The 21,843-nt window shown below is 38.9% G+C and overlaps 2 protein-coding genes across 3 annotated transcripts; both read right to left on the bottom strand.

Moving 5' to 3' along the window:
* Positions 1 to 478: 478 nt before the first annotated feature.
* On the bottom strand, positions 479 to 5,290 carry slc50a1 (solute carrier family 50 member 1). 2 transcript variants are annotated; one of them, XM_014472532.2, is made up of 6 exons: positions 5,086 to 5,290; positions 4,796 to 4,873; positions 4,585 to 4,708; positions 4,090 to 4,251; positions 1,371 to 1,490; positions 479 to 1,282 (listed from the first exon to the last, which is right to left on the bottom strand). In XM_014472532.2, exons 1-6 carry the CDS (start codon positions 5,151 to 5,153, stop codon positions 1,175 to 1,177), a joined length of 660 nt encoding a protein of 219 aa, XP_014328018.2. In that variant the 5' UTR covers positions 5,154 to 5,290; the 3' UTR covers positions 479 to 1,174. The 2 variants fall into 2 exon arrangements, with proteins under 2 accessions (XP_014328018.2, XP_023185984.1); XM_023330216.1 differs by lacking the exons at positions 479 to 1,282; positions 1,371 to 1,490 and adding an exon at positions 1,497 to 3,523.
* Positions 5,291 to 9,153: 3,863 nt separating this feature from the next.
* efna1 (ephrin A1) lies at positions 9,154 to 21,499 on the bottom strand. Its single transcript, XM_005809128.3, has 4 exons — positions 21,256 to 21,499; positions 10,921 to 11,216; positions 10,642 to 10,824; positions 9,154 to 10,524 (listed from the first exon to the last, which is right to left on the bottom strand). The coding sequence occupies exons 1-4, from the start codon at positions 21,351 to 21,353 to the stop codon at positions 10,403 to 10,405; spliced, it is 699 nt and encodes a 232-aa protein (XP_005809185.1). The 5' UTR covers positions 21,354 to 21,499; the 3' UTR covers positions 9,154 to 10,402.
* Between the last annotated feature and the right edge of the window lie 344 nt (positions 21,500 to 21,843).

Below are 21,843 nucleotides of genomic sequence, written 5' to 3'. Positions count from 1 at the left end.
CAAGTGTAACTTTCTCATTCGGGTGACTTTTTTAAAAATATAACAGCTACATGTAGGGATCAGCTACATGTAGACAGTGCATTGCAAAAGTATTTCTCCACCATCACATGAGTATTGCAAACTTAAGTTATTTAATTTGGGTTTTTGTGATAAACCAAGAGTACATATCCGAGACACTGATGGAAAATGATAGTTTGTTCTTTTTTCTTACAAATACAAATCAGAAAAGTGCGGCATACATTTTTTGTCAGCTACCGGGAGTACTTGTAGAACCACAGTTCACTAGAATTTAATTTGCAATTAAATTATATAACTCTGGGTGCACTTTTCCGATTTTCATAGTTAAAAAAAACAACAACAAAAAAACTATATCAATACTTTTGTAAAATGTTGAATTAGATTATCAGGCTTGACATTACAGCTATCAGAAAACCCCCCAAAAACATTTAGTCTCTAAAACAAAAACAAGAACACAAAGTCTGTAACAGTGTCATTTATTAAATTCCATATACAAATGATAAAAATAAACAAAAAAAGAAGTAAACTGCTTGACCTTGAAAGTCAGTTCAATAAACCCTTCCCATATATAAAAAGGCATAGGTCCAAATATTTAGAAAAGGTTCCTGGACAAATATCAATACCACAGGCAGGACATAGTCTATATACAAGGCTACATAAAAAGGCACAAGTATCCACTCTGAAGAGATAAGAACTTTCTTCAAGTTGTGCATAAAAATATGTAACGATATAATCCAAAATATTCCTTATTTTTGTACAAAGGGACAAAAATATTTATATTTATGTAAATATATATAAATAGACTAGCAGTCGAGAAAGTCAAACTCCTTTAAATCTTTGGCTATAATGCTGAGTTCAGTTCATCAAATCGTTTCTCAACATCACAAAGAAGAAAAAAAAAATATCAGCAAATGCTAGTAACGCATAGTAACAAGCTCAACCATACGGGACGACAGAGAAAAAACAAGGGTCACATTTTAAAATATAGCGGCAGAAAAATAAGATTAGCTCCTTGTAAAACATCTATATTATTTATGTTGTCACCACTTCACACATGGTGTCACTTAATATGCATGAAAAAAAAATGGAAGAACTCCTCTTCCATAAATTGAAAGGCTTGAATTGTCTTTTCGCTTTTATTCACAAACTTTTCTCCTCATGTATGCAAAGGCTTATAGGAAGGTGAACCTTGACTAGTTGTGGCGAATTTCCTGAACAGGTAAAATCTGATCAAGCTGGTGAAGATTCCAGGTGTGTTTGGAACCTGGAAACAACAAAAGGAAAAACATGAAGCAACATTACTTATTTTTGGCTTGAAAGTAGGATGGACTGTGTGAATATCTTTAGTTTACCATAATATAGTAGTCATTTAGCTGCAGGCCATAAAGAACCCAGGCAGTTGAAGTGAAGAAGGTGGCTACAGTCAGAGGGAAGGACAGGACCTGCACGTTACCACTGCGGATTATTGCTACCTGAAAATGGAAACAACAGAGGCAAATTTTATATCTATGCCAGTGAAAGTTGGTAATATGGTTTTTCTATTACCACCATTTTAAGATCTTTATTCTAAAACTGCTTGGTCACAAGACTTAGAGCTACTGCTGACTGGTAGAAGGATGGAATTTAATCATGCAGTCTGGTTGTTTGAAAGATTAAATTTCCAAAAATATAGATGAAAGACAAATTTATAGAAAGGTGTGTCCGAGTTTGAATTGCAAGTGTGAAAGTCGAAGGAACACCAACTTCAAAATGTAATATGTTTCACTTGCATATATGATAACATACATGTTCATGAACAGAATTTTATATCTTGTCTGTATGATTACACAGTTTTCATAAATTAAGTCAGATTAAACTCAACTACTTACTTGAGATTTTTTTTGGCATGACGACATTTGACTTCTTGAGTAAAAATATAGTGAAGTAGTGCTACTTTTGAGGACAATATTTGGCTATTCTACCACCTGTGGTTGTAGTTTTGGGGGTTTTATACTCTCCTGTGCTAATTCAAACACACCAGGGGGAAGGTTATTAACCTGCCTTAACAACTAATGACAAAGTACTTTTCAGGCTTTTTAGTCATAGTCCGCTATAAGATCACAACAGCTGGTACAATGTTTCATCCTTTGCCTTCATGTCTGCACGAATTCCTGTTGGCAAGGATTCAACAGCATGTGAAACATTCCTACAATTGTGGTTCAAGTCAACATAAAAAAGAAAAAAAAAAGACAACTGTCAACAGTTTCTAGTGCTTTCTTTCTAAAAACATTTTAAAATGCAAGAATGTTTTGGTAAATTAGTTTTATTTTTCTCTCTTATGTGCGTCTTCAAGTAACCTGCAGGGCTGTAACATGTAGTCTCCTTTACTTTTACTTCTAATTATCCCTTTTAAAGTCTTTTGAATGAATCAAAGAAATGGCTGAAACTAGTTGAATTGTCTGCTTACAATAAACCCTAATCCTTGTCTATTTGTGTGATTTTATCTACATTTAAAGTCTCAGTAACCAATTTACAGGGTGGGTTACATCATAACTTACAATTACAAAGGCTAAACAAAAGTTTGCTTGTGAAATTTCCTGTCTGTTTGATGTTTTTGTGTTGTTGTGTAATCTTAGGATTAGTGAGGGTTAGGTTGAAAGAAAAGTTTGGTGTTAGTATTTTCAGTGCAGAGTGTCAGGAAAAAACAGAACGTTACCAAGTGGACGAAGCACCAAAGCAGAGGAGAATCAGCACAACAGGAAAACAGAGAGGAATGAAAGGCAGGAAACTGACTGGGGGTCATTTCAGAGCTCGACGCAGATGGATGGAAGGAAACAAACAGGATGGAAGACAGAACTACAACATTATGAGAAGTGACGAAAGGAAAAAGAAAAAGAGCAAGATATGTATTCCTTCAAATCTGTAGATGCACATAGGGTCTGATTTGAGTTCAAGGATATGAACTTAGCTGCGACTGGCTGGTGCTCATTGAGGAATAGAACAATTGACTGTGACAAATGTTTTAAGAGGTTTATAGAGTCAATTTTCTTTATTAAAAATATATAGCCTAAAAACATTTTTTGTTAAAGTACATCTTTACCTTGAAATTTAGAATTAAATCATCACTCAAATAAGCAGTAAGTTAACATTGTTTAAGCATTAAGTAGATGGTAATGTTACAAAAGATACCAACATTTCCACCCTTACAATTTTCTTCTCTTTATGCTTTTTAGATATTAAATACATAGATGCAGACAAGCCTAAGCTGAGAAAAAAATGGGAGTTTTCAATTATTTATTTATCAAAATGGGGGTGGGGGGGAACGACAGGGGAGTTTCTAACATGTTAAAACTGCAATTGCTCCCAAAAGATCACAAACTGATGGCTGGGCACTCTCCTTCTGGATTTTCTGCTAGAAAGCAGAATTCATGGTTCTATGTTTTATGGTACAAGATCTAGGTCCTCCAGCAGCTCCAGACCATATCATTACCACCACTATGTTTAATGGTAGGTGTGATATATTGACCTAAAATACAACAGAAGTTTTATATCAGATGTACCAGGACAAAAGTTGCACTTTTGTTTCATCAGTTCACAGAATATTTTCACAAACATCTTCAATAATTTACTATATGTTTTTTAGAGAAACTGGCCTTTATAGTTTTACCTTGTTTGGTCTGTGAACACTCATGGTGTACTGCTGGTGTAGTCTCCAGCAGTACTTGAAGTATTAGGAAACCAACTTTATTATCAGTCCAACACATTTCAGTTTGGTCTACATCATTGTAAGAAGTGTGTGAAATTGTGCCAGAAGCTTTTGAAAGTCTTCCATGGACATCATTTTGCTCTATCTCCTTATAATTCTGGAATCATGAAAGCTGATCTCATCTCTGTACCCAACTACTTCCCATTAGCCAAAAACATGATGGTTAGGTTAAATGGTCTCTCTAAATTTCCTCTGATAAGCATTTTAAAATGCCTCAGCCACACAGGATCCCATCATATTTAAATGTGTCCTTAAAAATTCTAAGAGATTTTTAGAAAAAAAAGATAAAAAGCTTGTTTCATATGTGTGCCCATAATGTGCCTTACCAGGTCTGTGAGCGGAGACAGGTACATGCTGACGGTGACCACGCTGCAGGTGAGACCGAGCTGATTGAGTCGAGCCTCTCCCTCTGTTAGAACGGTAGTGAAGTATAACCATCCACAGACCAACACTGCTGCTGCTGCCAGAGTCTGAAGCACCACAAGTCGCTGGAACAAACACAAAGTCAGAATAATTAGTCATATAAAAGGATTAATAAAATACTCTATATGCAGTAGGGGTGTCAAACTCCAGTCCTCAAGGGCCAGTGTCCTGCAACTTTTAGATGTGCCTCTGCTGCACCACACCTGAATGGAATAATTATATGAAGTACATCCTGTTGGCTGCTGTGTTTGTGTAGACCAAATAGTATGGGAAATCTTAGTTTTTATTCCATTTTAAAATAGAATGGAACATTTTATTTCTCATTATTTGAAGGGCCACTCAAGCTAAACTTGGCAAATTTTCATATGTGATTGATTTTACACCATGTCTTGTATTACCTTCTGTTTAGTGTAGAGGAAATACATGACAATGTAGAGGATTTGGAGAAGAGCTCCGATGACATTCACTACGACAATGGTGTGATCCCTCTTCAGAGTGCCGTAAAACAGCCAGCCCAGGTTACTGTGGAAACAGGAGCAGCGTTAGGTGAGCCGAACTGAACTGATCGGTGCAGATGATGGAGCAAGGCTCAAAAAACACCAAAGTTACTTCAGACACGTGGTGAGAAAGGGGAGAAACTGGATGTTGTCTGCACTTTTGGATTCTCGCATTTTCTTCAGGTCGGTCCTAGAAGCACAAATATAAAGTATCTGCATAAGAAATACACGTAAACGCACTCTACTGCAGCGCATTTCTTTGTCAAACAATAAAAAGTTTAGAGTTCGTTTATCTAAATTCAGACCAGCACAAGTTGCAGCTGCAACTAGTGATACAACTAACGTCGTTTTTTAACCAATTTGACAACATCCACCCGGGTGGAATTACTGTAGAAAACTTACAGTCCTGTCGAGAACATCCCGACTGTGAACACGATGCAGGCCCATGATAGAAGCTGAGTCAAATCCATAGAGTGGAGATCAGATATCGATTGCACCTGTCACCTTTGTTTTACACGCTCTTTCGGTGATTTCAACCAAAACTTATCAAAGTACAGAAAAACAATATCGGCTGCAGAGATACCAGGATTCTCAAATAGGATTTCCGTATTTGTAATCATTGTGCTCGGTGTTTCTGCCTTCTGATTGGCTGTGCGACTAGAGGAGGGGTGGAACTGACCAATTGGATGGTGAAACGATAGAAAACGTCACAGGAAACGTCACGCCGCTGATAAGTAAAGGTCCTGCTCGAGCAGTAGAGAAGAAGGCGATCAATAATTCAAAGAAGTAAAGTTAAACTTTTAATTCAACAGTAAATACAAGATAATTGCTACACTAAGTCTAGTACAAAATCCGGAATTAATCAACTGATCAATAATAGGATTTTTTTTTACTTTCAAAGTAATCAGATACAGTTTCATATCAAAATGAAAATAAGTCGAAAAAACTATTTATTCTGTACTTAAACAGTGTATTAGTTAATTCATTTAAATGAATTAAATATCATATGACCTACTGCTGGCGTAGATGTTAAACTCAGATGCTTTGCTGTGTCTTAAAACAGGCTGAACTTACAAATATCTCACAGTTGAAAGTGAAGGGAAGTGAATAGGAAAAACCTTCCTCAGACTGAGAACCAGAGACTGTGGGTGGCATTAGAAGTGTCTCACTAAAGTTTTTCTTTTTGGATATTTCAAATTTTTCCTCTGTTAGAAAATGCATTTTTATTCGCATGTTTAATTGATATTAAATAACTCATTCTTATTAAGAATTTGATTAGACAGCTATATGTGAACATTGAACTGAATATGCAATGGTGTGCCCTAACTTTCAGAAGACTGTAAATTTTAAAGCATATTTTAAAATAATCAAATTTGACTTGTGTGCGACTTTAAAACAAATCTCTAAGGGTCAGTTTTCCCTTTTCCCAGTACAGTACAAGACTTCTCAAATATATCAGTCTTACTGGACTGCATTTGTAAGGACAGCCTTGTCATTTTGTCTGAGCCATACTGTTACGACTGGCTCAAGGTCATAACAATAACGGGAGACCATGCAGGGATTAAAGCGCATAAAAAGGGATGTTTATTAACACATTATTAAGACAGCCAGGTTTAAATGCTGGTGCTCCAAATGAATAAAATCAGCAGCACCTGTAAAGGGGAGGAGCACAAAGACAGACAACAAGACACCTGCAACCCAGCCCATAAGGCCCAGGGCCGTAACACATACAAGAGATTAAACTCAAATTGAAATACAGTACTGTAACCCTGCTACAAAAGTGTCAATGATTTTTAATTATTTGGGTCTATAAGAATCTTCATCAATTAATTTAAAGTCTTCTTCAAGTCTTTCAAAGTCTGTTTACAAAGAACTTAAACAATTAAGTGTTTTACTTTAGTTGCACAACATTTATAGCTAATTTGTTGCTACTGCTTTATTTAACAAGACAAACAATCATGTATCTAACAAAGACTTAGTGTCCTTACAATTCAATGAAATAATGGTTAATTATCCCTAAGAATAAATTTATTTAAAAACAATTGTCTACCTGCATTTTTGAATGTCATATTGTAAAATTGCAAATAGAAATGATTTGTTGTTTATTTTATAAAGATATTCTAACCTAATAGGAACAGACTAGTTGTTTCCCTAGAAAATCCTTGCAGATGTCATCATCATGTTGCAGCCCATTTGACCTTAATTAGTATCACAAGTGCCTCAAGCTTATCACTTGTAATTAGGCTTAATTAAACGTGTTACTTTGTAGTTTGGTATTATTAGGTCCATCAAGGATCAGAGAAAGCGAGGGCAAGAGAGCTGTCTGGGGAGCTCAGAGGAAATATTGAAGATGTAAAGACAACAAGATCTTCTCCAAGCAACATTAGTCTGGTTTGTTCTTGTGACTAGAATTATTTCAAACTGAAAGGTTCATGGAACTGCAGCCAAACTTCAGGGATGTGGACGGAGGAGGAAATGCAAGCTGAGGTTGATCAGACAAATAATGCAGAAGAGAAGAAACCAAAACCAGCTTCTACACCATTCACTGTATTTTGAACCAAAATGGGGCTCCATTTCATTCATGACAAAAAGAAAAACAAACATATTGAAAAGAAATCTCTAAAATATGTTTTAACGAGCTCCAGAGATTCTCAGAAATATTTGTGTTCATCTGATTTAAAAAACAAAAAACAAAAAAAACTTGAGCTTCTTGGTCAGCTAACTTAAGCTTCTAAACAAACCTACTGTGGAATAAGAACGGGATACAGATCTTGGTTTGATGCTGGTTCGCTGCATCCAACACATGGAACCTTGGATCTGTACAAAACAATGAAATCTTGAGGCCATCAAGTCTATGTGGAGAGAAATATGCTGACAGAATCTCAGCATTAGTTTCAGGTTATTGATCCTCCAAAAGCATAATTAGTCAAAACATCTAGCCTAAATAACTCTAGACTGACTGGGAAAGGAACATACTGGACTATCCTCAAACATCTCTCTATGACCCCAGAAGTTAACTTTGAACATATATGGTTCTTTTAGAAAGAACTAAAAGTTGCTGTGTTGAGACACCATCCTTTAAACCTGCTACAACTTTAGCAGATTGCTCTGGAAGAGTTGGAAAATGTCGAAATGCCAGTGTACAAGTCAGTCAATCAATGAAGGCAGTGACAGCTGCAAAAGGAGCTGTGACTAAAAATGACATAAGGTTTCAGCTGAATCAATAATCAAATGCAAATTCTTACATATGCTAAATCAATCAAACAATTGTGCTTCTTTTTAGTTAGCAAAGATAACCAACATATTTGTAATATCAATGTTTTTGTGGTACTTTGCAAAAAGCATTATTACTCTGTGAATGATACCTATGTTGAAACTTTACAATTACAAATGTCTATATATTTTACTGGATTTTTTGTGAGATCAACATTTAATCTTAGCATAAATCAAGCTGTTCTGTGAATTGTAAATGGCCTGTAGATGTGTAGCACTTTATCAGTCCAGAGAACCCCAAAGCGCTTCATACTACATTCAATCATTCATCCATTCATGCACACATTCAGACGCCGATGTTGACAAGCTACTGTGAGGGCTTCAGAGGTTTGAGAATTGTAGAAAACAAACAGCGTCATGAAGACCAAAATGGGGCAAAGACTCCATTGATATGACAAGCAACCATGGAACCACAGTAACCCTGGAGGAGCTGCAGAGATCCACAATTTGATGCAGTGACGAGATCTGGTTTCTGTACTGAGCATGAAGTTGACCTCTGTCCTGTGTTAACCCTCTGAACACACTATTCTTGCAATTACACAATAATTTTTAAGGTTGTGTGATCATCAGGCAGTGGATGTAGGCATGACGTGATCATGGAAAAACTAACAGTTCTGTTTCACGGCCTGACTTTGACTATGTATGCTGCGTGGTTTTACAAGGAGTAGTGACTTTTGACAGTTTTCAGCGATCCTTGAGGTTAGCAGGCCTGAGCTTTTGTGCGCCTCTTTCTAACATCCAGCTGTGTAGGAGGATGTTCGGCTTTACCTCAAACGAAGGTGTGTGAAGAAGCTAAAATGAGGAAAAGAGAGAAAAAGACCGAGGGCAAGGACACAAACGTGACACCTTTACACTTGGTTGTCAGTTAGCTTACGGGCCCCATTTCTCCTGGACTCCTTGGTTCCTTTTCAAGCGACCTCTGGGCTCTAGTGTTTAGTTTTGAGACTGTGAAATCTAAGCCAGGTCTTGCTGTACACTGGAGATGAAAGGAGAGGGGATGGGAAAACTGGGGTTTGGAAAGCGTAGAGGGTGGAAACTTGGAGAGGCTTCATCAGGCGAGAGACGGACAGCTTTGCCAAAATATTGTGTCATCCATCAAAATCTTTATAGTCTCCTAGGGGTTTAAAGATCCGAGGTGGGTTGCTGCAATCAGACATTTCACAACAATGATAAAAACCAGACAGATTTTAGTCATTGTTGCATGTTCATTTTTTTATTTCACAAAAGATTTTTCACATCTTAAAACAGTTTCTCATAACTTTCTTTATGTACAATTTTACATATAAACATCAACAAAAATGAGTTAAGCGTGTTTTTAACAGGAAAATAACCTTATTCTGGGAAGACCCTTCACGTTGAGGTTTGATGAGCAGGATTAAAACACAAACCCGTGTACCAGGTAAGGTCAAGATTGGATAAATGAACAAATGAGATGAAGTACTGATGAAGCTCAGCTCCTAAAACCAGAGTCAAACAACTTTTCAAATAATTTTTGTTCCCTTTATTAGTAATTCTCATCCTTGTGAGAAATTATGTTGATACATAAGGAGGTGGGAGTTAAGAAACAGCCATTTGAAAAATTCTGATAGTTTTTGACAGATTTAGATAAACAAAAACAAATTTAGAAATAATTTTGTGTTTGTTAATTATTAAACTTTCGTATTTAGTAGTAATTTAGCAACCTGGTCTTTGAAGGTAGATTTTAGTGAACTAATTGCTCTTTGGATTGTAAAGGTTGCAATATCTTTATATGGGAAATATTAATAAAAATATTTTCTATTTAAAAATATTATTTTCAAATTAAAATAATGTGAATTTCTTCCATTTTGACCTTCTGACAAACATTTTCTTTGATAAACATGGAAACGTGGGATATTTAGTTGACTGAAGCTGAATAAGGAGCTGAGTGCTACACAACATTACACATATCCTACATTATAGTTACCACTTTGGTAGCTGCTGACAACAATATTACAAACAAGTAAAAAAAACAATAATTTCTCTACATGTAGAGGAGGAAAAAACAACAGAGTAGGATAAGAAAATGCACAGCTGTACCAATGGCATGAACATCGGAAAACACATGATCACAAAGGTTGATGTGGTTTTAAACTCATATTTTGATCATTCTGCTTGTAGCTTTTGTTCATGATGACTGAAAAGTGTGTGCATCTTAAATTGTCAAAATCGAGGATTTTCATCCTCAAGACTAAAGAAAGAAAGTTAAAGATGAAAAAAAATATCTTGCAGGTCTTTTTCTTCTTTGGAGCGATCTACGCTCCACACTCACACACACAAACACATCAAACACACACTGAACAACATATACTGTCCATGCTCGTATAAAAAAAACTCACAAATAGATATGTATAAAAAAATTTCAGTGTTCATGTCCCGACATCCTGCATCGGGTTGAAAATGTCTGTTTTTGGATTAATGGTGGGCCTCAGTGCAGCGCCATGGCTAATAAGACGGGGGTCATGGTGAAAAAGAACGACAAAGACACCAGCTGTGCTGCAGAGCTGCCAATGCTCCTCTGGACGTTTGGCTCCATGACAGCGGGGTCATCTGAGAGAAGGGAGAGAGCACAGGATTTCATCAGTCAGGAATGGTAAACACACCCAGTTTGAGCTGATCTGAGGCCCAAGTCCAGTTTGAGCTGTTTTGTTTAAAATCAGTCCTCACCTGCTGGGAGTCGGTTGGAGGGGTTGTGAACTCCTCCAGCAACAATAAATGTAATTTTTTCCTCCTCCTTTTGGCTCTCCTCTGCCTTGGATTTGTCTCCATTAGCCTTTGCAGAGCCTTTATGTCCGACGACATCGACTCTCAGCCTCAGACAGTCGCTGCCATGGTGATGCATTGGCTTGGCTGTAGATTTCAAGAAAGAATAAGGGACGTTTTTAGTCAAATAAAAGTCTAAGATCACAGCAAATGTGACATTCTCATTTTTCTTGTGAGACTTACAGATGTAGTAGTAGCTCTCCCCCGCCCTGAACTCTTTTCCCAGTGTGAAGGGCGTGAAGCGCTGGAACTTCTCTGAAAATTTTTCCGGCGCATGGGGAGCGAAGGGTCTGGAGCACTCCCAGCGGAGCTGATCAAACGAGTGAGGCTTGCACACGTCATAGTCCTCCTTCTCCACCATGTACAGCACATAGCGTTCTGCTGAATGCGATGGTACTTCCTCGTGAGTGTAGTGGGGGCAGATGATGTCCAGGTAGTCATTGATGTGCACCTTCACCGTGTAGTCATCCCACAGGAAGCTTTAGAGAGAAGGAGGGAGAAGAGGTTAGTGACAAATGCCCCAGCTTTTCTCATATCATCTGTTCTCTAACGTGCGGCAAATTGACAACAGTCTCACACAAATAACACGTGTCAACGGATAGGTTAAATATGCAGGACACAATGTGAGGAGGTTTTTGTTTCGGTGAGCGTGTGCAAACTGATTTCAGCAACAGAATTAGAAGGAGCCCAATCAGGCTTGACCTGTTTATGTTGTTTTTAGACAAGAAAACACACCCAGAAGATTACAAACGTCGCACTATACCCACTGCACACCTCTCCATTGTGTTTTCCTCACAAATGGAGTTTCCCTTTTTAACTGCCACTAAGTAAGTGGAAAATAATAAGTTTACGTCATTCCCCAAATAATATTTCTCTATTCAACCACAAGTGTGGGTCAGTTCCAGGCATTACGGTATAGCAAGGTTAAAAACTTCTAAAGTGTTCTAATTTACTCTTGATGTCTTTTTAATGAGATTAAAGACAATGTTTTAGAGATTTCTCTAATTGATTTCTCTAGATTTCCACCACTGGTTGTCACACATAAAAATACAGCATAAAAGCCACACAGTCATGAAAGATATTGGTCCTTGTTGTAGGCATCCCGAGTCTCTGTTTAAACACTTTCTTTACCTGAATGTTTGTAATTTGCTGTCATATTCTACTATCCCTGTTTTTTGTCTTCACCCTCTACTTAATTTTATTGTTTCTTTCAAGCCTCTTTGCTGGCATCCTATGCTTCCCGTGTCCTGATAAAGTATGGACACATCATCATAAACCCCTTTAATCCCCATAAGCACATCTGAGATTGTTTAGTGAGAACCGAAAAGCTGCTGTTATGCATTTGCTTTCTGCTAATCAGTAGGGGCCTCCGGTTTTGGAGCAGAATTAATGGGTTTAGAGGAGAAGGGGCAATTTATATGTAAAAATTAAATTAACTAGTCTTGCCTCTACAAACACAAAGCAGATGAGGCCGTCTAGTTGACATGTTATTCCTTCTGTAAGATCTGCCAGAAAAAGGAGGCGATGAAAGGTTTTTATTTGCACACAACTCCCATTACATCCTCAGAGGGCCTAAAGACTCTGCGCACTGAGAATGGAACATGTTAAGTGTTTCCTGTAATACTAACTCTTTGGATTACAAGTAAAGCGTTGTAAAAACAGAAATATTACAGTGATTTAAGGAAACCGTAGTTTATTCTTTTCTTTCCGCACACATTCTGCATGTGAATGTCTCAGTGAATAACTGAAGGTAGAAGCGCTTTGGGGTTCTCTGGACTTTATAAAAAGCTATAAAAGTGCAGGCCATTTACCATTTATACTACTATTTTATATCAAACAGTTATTACACTGACAGGAAATACTTTACTTTTTCACTTCACTATTGCTGCTGGTGCAATTTTTTGTATAAATAATTTTAAGCTATTTGCATTAATAAATGCCTGATTCCAAAACAAAGACTAATTAATGTTTCTGAAATAGTGTCTGAATAAACTACTACAATCTCTTTGAGATTCGATTGCTTTTAAGACGCAAGGAGTCCACTTTAACCATGTAATGTAACATTTTAAGTTTAGAATAGAACCTTACATCCTAAACTAACCCTTTAAAAAGGTGCATCTGGATGCTTGTAGCATGTTGTAGCACGTAAAAGTGACAAGAAAACAGCTCCTGTGTGTCTGCCTTTGTTTATGTCTGCAGTAACGCTGTCATCAAAGCCGGAGACCTGCTGGCTCTGATCCCACCCCACCTCCTTTTAGCGACCTGTTGTTGTGACTCCTGTCAGGACCCCCCACCCCAGCCAAGTCAGACACCCAGGCTCCATGTGAGGGCCCCCTAACCCCTCCTTCCTTCCTTCTCCTCCATAAGCCTGTAATACATTGGTTAGCTCTAACATACCTGTCAAAACACGCTTTGTTAGCAGAGCACAGCACTGCACTTGTTATCCAGGGCTAATAAGACTGATTACTACCTTCTGCTTATAATCAGGGTTTTTTCCCCCTAAGTAAAGGTCTTTGTCGTGTAAATTCTTTTGCAAAGGTGTGTAAATATGCATTTGTGCCTGGATGCCATAGCAAATGCTTCTGCAGAAACAATAGACACATCTGTAGCAGCGAAATTGGCCAAATAAACTCAGATCTCCTCTCGCTTCCCTCCGCTGTTCTCTCATGCCCAAGCCATAATAACAGGACTGGAGCAAACAAGGCGTTTGGAGGTCTCAAGTGGTTCCTTCTGAAGTGAAGAATAGCTTAAAATTGTATGGAATACACCTTATTTTTCCTCCCCACACCGCCTACTTGTTAGCGGTCTGGCCTGGCTCTGCATTAAAACACGGTCTTGTCAAAAGCCAACTGAACAAAAAGATTCTGTTGCTAATTTAATTCACGGCTTGGGCTTTTAAGAAAACTCTTCTTTATCCTTCTCTTCACCTCCTCCTTTTCCCTTCCTCCAATGGTCTAGCTAATAAAAAGCTGTTAGGGGTCTGGGACCAATGTGTTATGAGCAAAAGCAGGGGAGGAGGAATGAATGGGGTGTAATTATACCCTCTGCCTCCCCGAAGACAGACTGCCTGAAGGCTACAGGGCCCCTTCAACCTCTCTGCTTAAACCTCCGAGGAGCTTTCACTGCCCTGACTAATGTGGAGTTGTCTAATGTGTGCATCCGTATGGCTGAGGGGCCTTTGGTTGTATCATCTCGGTTGGCCAACACGAATGTCACCACAAGATGAAAACCTTTCCAATTCCACCAACCTCCTTTTACTTGTTCGCTCATCTTCCCGCATCTACGCTCACCTCCGACTGGGATTTCTCAGGAGAGTGAGAGATGCAATAAACCTGATAGCTCAGTCCTTTGAGCGATTCAGAGCCAGGTGTGTGTGAGTTGTTCAAAACCTACTTTACACACCGCTTCCTCTTCCTACGCGCTGGGGTTTTGAGTGTGTGCTCTCCTTTGAGATTCTCTGAAGACCCTTATCCAGGGCGTGTGGTGCCCCGGGCTCCTGAACACATCTGCTCATTGAGGCCTTGCATAGTCCCTTGTGTGTTCATGTCTTACATGAGATGGAGGTGTGGGTAAACAGAGGAGGTTGAAGGTTGTTGTCTTTGTTCCCTTCTGCAGGTCATTTCTCACAGCGGAGCTACTCCAGTTTTTGCGTCATCAACTAAGAGGTGTGTATTATAAGAGTCTCCTGGTCACTTTAGCCTATTACCAGTTGGTAAACCCTTTTCATGTGTCACCATTTCTTCCTTCTGTGTCATTTTGTTAAATTATTAATTTTTTAATGGAGATACATCTTAAATACTTTAATCAAAAAGCAAATCATTTCCTGAAAGTTGAGTGTTTGCTTTGTTTCCATTTCTTTTGGTTCTGATTAGTGTCTAGGCCAATTCACTCTTCTGAAATATGACAGATTATGACCGCTGACCAACCAAATGGCATTCAACCAAACCAAAATAATAACCTGCTTGTAGATATCCTTTATTCAAGTTAAATAACCACAATTTCCATGCAATACACAGAGTAAAATACAAATAATTACTCTGAATTGTCAGTTGCCAAGGTGGGTATAAACCCTCCCGTTCATACATTTCATATGTCTAAATTAGGTATGAAATGTATGAATTACATATTAGGTACTCAAAAATTGGCAAAGGGGATAAAATGACCAGCACCCTTTGTTAGGTTACAGGGGGGTTATAAAATAGTAAACAGCTGCAATGGTTGTTGCAGAAGGTGGCTTTTTCAACACTTGTCTCTTTGATGCTTTGAAGTCTTGCCATTGTCATTGCAATACTCTTCTGTTTTTGTCTTCTTCCTGTCACTCCTGCTTTCCTCTTCTCTTTTCCCACCCCTACCTCCATTTGCACCCCCGAAGAGCCCCCACTGGTTTTGGGCAAACTACTTACAGAGGAACGCCTGTCTTTTGCCGCCTCTCCAGAGAGAGTTTCAAACTGCTGGTCAGGGTCGAGGGGTTAGAGTTCAGAGTCGCAACTGCTCACAGACGCTACCATCCAAGTCAGCATCGGTGATATATGCCTCACACACACAAAACATTCAAGGAGAAAGCCAGAAACCCCCCTCCTCCTATCCTTCTTGCATCTGCTGTGCAGGTAATCAGTAGAAAGTGTGCACACTCTGGAATGTCACAACCAGGCAGGGGGGTTACGGTTCGGATGGTTTCTCACAAGGCATACTCATCAAATTTCTTATACTGCTTTATCACACTTTCACTGTGAAGTCTGAACTTAATACGCTATTAATTTGCTGCGGTATGACAGATTCACACCTCCTTTCACACGAGCTGTCAGGAGGCCTAATGGGTTTTTAGTCTCTCATAGCGGGCTGCCACATAATAGCCAATCTAAAAAGTCTTTCTATATTAGCTTCCATCGTAATCTAACAGGAGGGAATTCTTCCTCCACTATCCACCATTGCAGCTATTTGCAACTAGTTTTTATTACATCTTTAGAGTTCAACGTTGCAGTTTATAATTGAGTTGGGGTCTCATTTATGCATAAAGATACTTATGCAAGTTGAGAACCTTAACCCATGTCAACAACAGTGCTTCTCTTCCCTCCTTTCATCCATCACTGTCCACTCTCTCCTCCCTCAGTCTCCCTTTCTCTTTTATTATTCCACATCCAGCCCACCCCCACGCTTTCTCCCGCTTTGTCCTGTCTCTTAAGGCTGACATAATAAACTGGAGCTCTTCATCCAGGCTAATTTCTCAACACAAACCCCTTTCTTCACCTCAACCTATACCCAGGCTGCTACCTCTCCCCCTATTTCATTCCCCTTCACTGCGACACCCAAAATGTATTTACATTTTTTTTCATGGTTTTAGTACATGTTTCATACAGAAAAAACGTTTGCAGTGTAACACTCATGTAAATAATTACTGGCTTCTTTGCAAATAATCAGCAAATGTAAATCTGATGAAAATAGAGTGTGGATATAAAGCTGTGATGTTTTTAGAGTTACTAAGTGCTCATAACTTAAGACAACATAATTTCAAAAGTCCTGACCTATTCCTGTAATATGCTTTGAGAGTGGGGAACACAAAAATATAATCTGTTCATCAAATATATTTTTTTATTCAAAAAGATTTAATAAGGGCTTATTGTAATTGTAAGAGCAAGTGTCCCAATGTTCCCAGCTCTGACTTCAGGGGGCGACAGTGAGCTTCCTGTAGACACCAGTCTGCTTTACTATACAAGTATGCATGAAATGCTATGAATGACCCGGGCACACACACATATATAATCTTGTTCACTCGTAATGTGACAACATTATGTGTAAAGTGGCCTCTCCTGTGTTGGCAGAGAAGGACTATAGTGGAAAACTACTGAGGCCAAAACAGAGGAAGGTCTGTGAGAAAGAGGGGAAACTGATGGGAGAAGTGGGAGGGGGGGTCTGGGTGTGTGGGGGAAGTCTGGACTATAGATAAGGAAGCAAGAGAATGAAGTGAAGACAAATAACAGAGGTGCATGGATACCTTAATGACAGAACACTATCTCCATGGACAAAATAAAGACACAAGTATATAAGTTTCTATTTACTAGCATCCCAGGCTGGCTCTGTATATAAAGCAACAGGATAGTTATACCAGCTGGGCCATGATGCTGATAAAGGGCCCTGATTATGAATGGAAGAGCAGTGTGTATCTGATTGTGCTTCTACACGATGAATCTCATCAGGGGGATTATTGTGAGACTGACAGAACAGAGCTTACATCACCACATCTTGCATTATATAGTGGCTGGATGATAAAAATTTGGTGTTTCTAGGTCAGGTGGTCAGATTAGAAACTATAATCTGACTGAGGATGTGCTAGTATGGGTTTGCATTCTTATTCTGGTGAGGATAGAAGAAGACAGTACATGGCTCTGGAGATGGTGGATATGTAATAAAGATTAAAAAAGTGAAGAGAAGAAATGGAAAGAGCATATACTTAATATGTAGTAATGCTCGTTGCACTAGCCATGCTAAGCAATGATTTCAGATTCTAAACGGGTTTTAAGTGTGTTTCTGTAATTTTGTCTGTTTAACAGCAACAGCTCTCGCATACAGCAGATAATCTAGAACTTCTAAACAGAAATCAGATTTCTAAAACCAATCAGATAATTGGTTTTGGGGTTACAAAAATCAAAGATTGGAAATTGGTTCTTCTAATCGGTGCATCTTCAGGTTGGGGTGACATCAACCACCTTTACAACTTGGAACATATAGTCCAGCGGCAGACCTGTTTGCTGCATCAGCATCAAGGCTGAGATAAGCAGAATATTACATTACACCAAACACCTGATAAATTATATCTGGAACACCCAGTCCACTGAAGATGGATGATGATGGTGTTGTAACAGAGATAAGATGACGTATACTATTAATAAGAAAAAGAGACAAAGAACTGCAAGGCCTGGGGTCAAAATGGGAGGAAACCCAGCTGTTGGAGAGCTGGGGAGAGGAACAGACAGGTACAGAGGGAGAAAAAAACACTTGCACGCACAGCTGACAGAGTTGAGTATAGTAACAGTAGGCTGGAATGCTGTCTGTGGCTAATATTAACATCCAAGTCCTCCCCTTTTTTGCCCCACACCCCCCAAGCGGACTGCGTGTGTGTGTGTGTGCAGGTGTGTGTGTGTGTGTGTGTGTGTGTGCGCGTGTGTGTGTGTGTGTGTGTGTGTGTGTGTGTGAGTCACACACTCGTCAAGTCTCGGTGAGGCTGCCTACGGTAAAAAGGCCACTCCTTTCTCGCTCTCTGACGTTCAGGTGGAGTCATGTGCTGTCAGTCCAAAACAAAAATACGCCTGCTGCCAGTTAAACCCAGTTAAGGGCCAGCGTAAGTTCAACCTCTCCCCTAGAAGCACTAGTAAGCGCTTGTACGAGCCAAGACACGTAGCGGAAAAACAGGACTTCACCTGTCACGTAAGAAAAAGTAGCATGCAAACACAGTTGTGTATCAAATCAGTGTGAGGGATTAGGCCACAATTCCTTAGGCTTGCTGACAAGATGGCAAATTATTCATGCCTCTATAGTACCCAACATGAATGAGCAGACTGCTGCCATCTGGTCACTGTCCTCCTCCTGTAAGATAAATCTGTGCAGCCTCACAATTAGGCCAAGGATCAATTAGCATCAATTATCTGTGGAGCGTACAGATGGATCAATGCAGTCTGATTAACAGCAGACTGATGGATCACATGGGAATGGTTCAGGGCAGGTGGGATGCAATAGAAAAAGAAATAGTGAAAAGAATACATTTGGAAGGAAATAAAATAAGACCAAGAATTATCTTGATTTCCTAACATTTGGGGCACATTAATAGAGGGTATGACACTAAAAGTTGATTCTCTGTTTAGTTTATCTGTGTCAGTCTATGTTTAGACACGCAGAAGAAGGGATTAGTCTTTTTCTATCATTTTTTACCCCCTCGTTTGGTTACGCAACCCCCATTTGACAGCAGAAATAGTCCAGGGTCGGATTAGAGACAGCGCACAAGATCTGACTTTCCATTTGATCGGGCCATTCTCTCGTTCTCCTACCCCTCCATCTGCCTGCCCCGTCTTATTTAAACTCAATCCCAATGAGCTCCAATATCCATTCGAGGTCCGACTTTAGATTGTAGGAACCCACAAACAGAATTTCACATTGGGACACACCTCTAGTAAAAGTCATAGCCACCTCAGCGTCGCCGACCTTGCTTTTGTCAATTGGTTTCCTAAGTTTTAAGTTGGTTTCCACAGTAATAATTTGAAGTTATTTATATAGAAAACAGCAGGGTGTCCAATGGTCATTTTAACCCTCTATGGCATGACTTTTTATTTTTGTGGGGAAGAAATATTTTCCTGCATTCTTTGGGAGCTTGGTGGTCCCTAATTACATGTCAATCATAAAATCGGACTCTGACACCTCCTGGAACCAGATTTGGGTTTGTTGCCTCAGGGTAACATTGGTCTAGAACACCAAGATTGTCTACACTGATTATGAGAAATGAAATACAAATCAAACAAAAACTATATTCATAAAAGAACTATTTTTTGGACAAAAATATGTCAAAAATCATGCCCCCCAAAAAATAAAATAAAGGAGCAATGTGAGGTACAGCTATGTGGTTTGTTGCCTGAGGGCAACGCCATGCCATAGAGGGTTAAGTAATGTTTGACAAATATTTTTCGAGTACTAACAGTTTTGAGTACATTTTCCAACTTTCTAAAGTTCTAGTGGTAGTGAAAGTTTAACAAAGAATCCACTGAATAACATTCATTCATTAGTTTAGAGCTGTTAAAGTATCTTTGAATTACGACAGTTAACGTACCATTTATGATGCCAGTCTTTACTATCTGTACAATCAGTGAATTATTCAGCCTGTCTATTATGAATTTAAGACTCTTATTAGGTTTCCAAGGCCAGCAGGGGGCATTTAAGTGATCACAAGGTTTGTCAATAAGGCTAGCCCTGATCTCTGTTTTATCAGACCCTGGTTACACATTTTTTCCTCAGGCCTTATGTGAACCAGATTTTTCCCCACCTGTTCAGTCTGTCTGAGGTGAGTTAGGTGTTAGGCATATTGTTGAATCACTACAAATGATGCAAGCACTGCACACTGCATTTACCTTCAGCTCTCCAATTAAATTATCACACTCATTGTTTTTCCCTTTTTAACCACCCTTGTTTTCATTGATGAAGGGCAATTACAGAGTAACTAATGTATTCAAGACAAGACTGACTGTCCGTAATGGTTTTGCCCTTTTTGCTTCTCGATGATGGGTTTTAATCGACCCCTCTGGGCAGCAGATAAAAAAAAAATAAAACAACAACTCGGGGACCGTCCTTCAGCTCGATTTCAAAATAATACTCACTGAGATGACTCGCCCCCCCACGCTAAAAGCTCAATAAATCGTGCTGAGATACGTCAAGCCTGATCGATCCCACTGAGTGGCCGGATAGCATTACATTTCTGACCTCAAAACAAAATCATCAGCACTATATGTGACTCACGGTCTCTGCAGGATACAAATCCTCACCGATGGAAAAACACACTTTTTTTTCTTTCTTTCTTGTCTTGCATTAGGCAGCTAACTCCCACTTACTAATAGACACGCCTTTTTCATGACACACGCACGCACACAGGTGCAGAGCACGCAGACAGCATGGGCCAAGTTCATACTCGCCAGTCTATTTTTTACTATTAGAGTATGTCTGAGTCTATGTGTTACAGTTAAATATAGTGGTGAATGTGTCCATCTGTCAAGGCATCCACTCTCTGATCTAATATACATATTTAAAACTGCTAACCACTCAAACTCACCTAGCCACCTGAAAAGCATCATATCATTCAGATTTTCCCGTTGTTTTTCCAGTTTGTTGTAAACTACTCTCATGATACCAAGCTTTAATGCACACTTTCCTCTGATGATGTCAAATGGGGCAAAAGGTTACTAATCATGTTTTTTTGAGTACTTATATTTGCATTTTTCCTGTTTTGTCCCACATTCAAAGTGTTCACTTATACTGTGCATGACTGAGACTAAATGTTTGACAGTTAAAGGGCGGAATGAAATGTTACTGCTTCAGACTCTCAAGTTCTGTCAAAACTTTCTCAGCTCTCATAACCTCTAATCCGTCCAGAATTCCTGTGCTTCTTGTGAAGCTATTAGTCCCAATACGCATAAAAGGAGGGTTTATTTAAATTAAAATAAACAACAAACTTTGCGTTTTGTAAAATCATGCATACTTCAGTATCCAGATGTGTTTTTATCAATTATTTTTCCTGGAGTAAAATTTACCACTGAATAGCATCCTTAAAGTTAATATAAAGGGTATCCAAACAATAACCTACACGCTTAGCGGTATTATGAAAGTAACAATTAAAACCAGTTTTGGATGTGGTCACACAGAAATAGCAAAAACGGTAAGAAAAGTTTCAATCAAATGAAACGTGCACAGTGACTGATCAAATTTAGAAGTTGCTATTCTCCGCGCTGCAGGAAGAGAAAGTGTAGCCCCGATCTGAGCACTTACTTTGGGTTTGAGCTGTTCCAATAGACGCTGTGCCGCTCCGCGGAGGCAAACCACGCACCGATGGTCAACGCCAAACACATCAGACACACCACATCCATGGCTTCTGTTCTCTTCTCCTCAGCCGGTTAATTGGAAAAAATATTTAGACTTTTATTTTTAAAGAAAACGTCCTCAGTGAAAGATTTCAATGCGCGTAAAAAAGTGAGCACTCGTGGAAGGCGACGCTTGTACTCTAAAGCTGTTGTCTGTCTCTTACGAGCGCAACTTGTCTGTTTTGTCTCATCGTGACTCCGCCCACTTATTCAGTAGCCAATAGGATACAGGTTCATTTTTTCCCCACCTTATCCAATCCCTCCACTTCGCCTGCGGCTGATAATCTTTTCAAGAAACGTAGTCAGATACAGAACTGCTCCAAGGCAAAACAAGTGATGATTTATTTTTTCTTTTCAAAGGAAAAAAAATACCGTATGTACATATCAGCATCAAGTTCGAAAAAGACACTGAATTATTTCTTTTTCGAAGTTGGTCCATATCAGTTTTAATAATTAAGATATAAAACTTACTTTTTTAGCTCATAATATAATGGTG

Source organism: Xiphophorus maculatus, chromosome 3 (genome assembly GCF_002775205.1).
Source record: "Xiphophorus maculatus strain JP 163 A chromosome 3, X_maculatus-5.0-male, whole genome shotgun sequence".
NCBI classification, from domain to species: Eukaryota; Metazoa; Chordata; class Actinopteri; order Cyprinodontiformes; family Poeciliidae; genus Xiphophorus; species Xiphophorus maculatus.
This window is presented reverse-complemented; position numbering and strand designations above follow the sequence as displayed.

Excerpts from the sequence above, each read along its gene's own strand:
- slc50a1 (XM_014472532.2), bottom strand. The coding sequence starts at position 5,153 with ATGGATTTGACTCAGCTTCTATCATGGGCCTGCATCGTGTTCACAGTC. Across the intron at positions 4,874-5,085 it reads GGGATGTTCTCGACAGGACT|GACCGACCTGAAGAAAATGC; the intron begins GTAAGTTTTCTA and ends TTGTGCTTCTAG. Across the intron at positions 1,491-4,089 it reads TGTCTCCGCTCACAGACCTG|GTAGCAATAATCCGCAGTGG; the intron begins GTAAGGCACATT and ends TTCCATTTTCAG.
- efna1 (XM_005809128.3), bottom strand. The coding sequence starts at position 21,353 with ATGGATGTGGTGTGTCTGATGTGTTTGGCGTTGACCATCGGTGCGTGG. Across the intron at positions 11,217-21,255 it reads TGGAACAGCTCAAACCCAAA|CTTCCTGTGGGATGACTACA; the intron begins GTAAGTGCTCAG and ends TTCTCTCTAAAG. Across the intron at positions 10,825-10,920 it reads GGAGAGCTACTACTACATCT|CCAAGCCAATGCATCACCAT; the intron begins GTAAGTCTCACA and ends TGAAATCTACAG.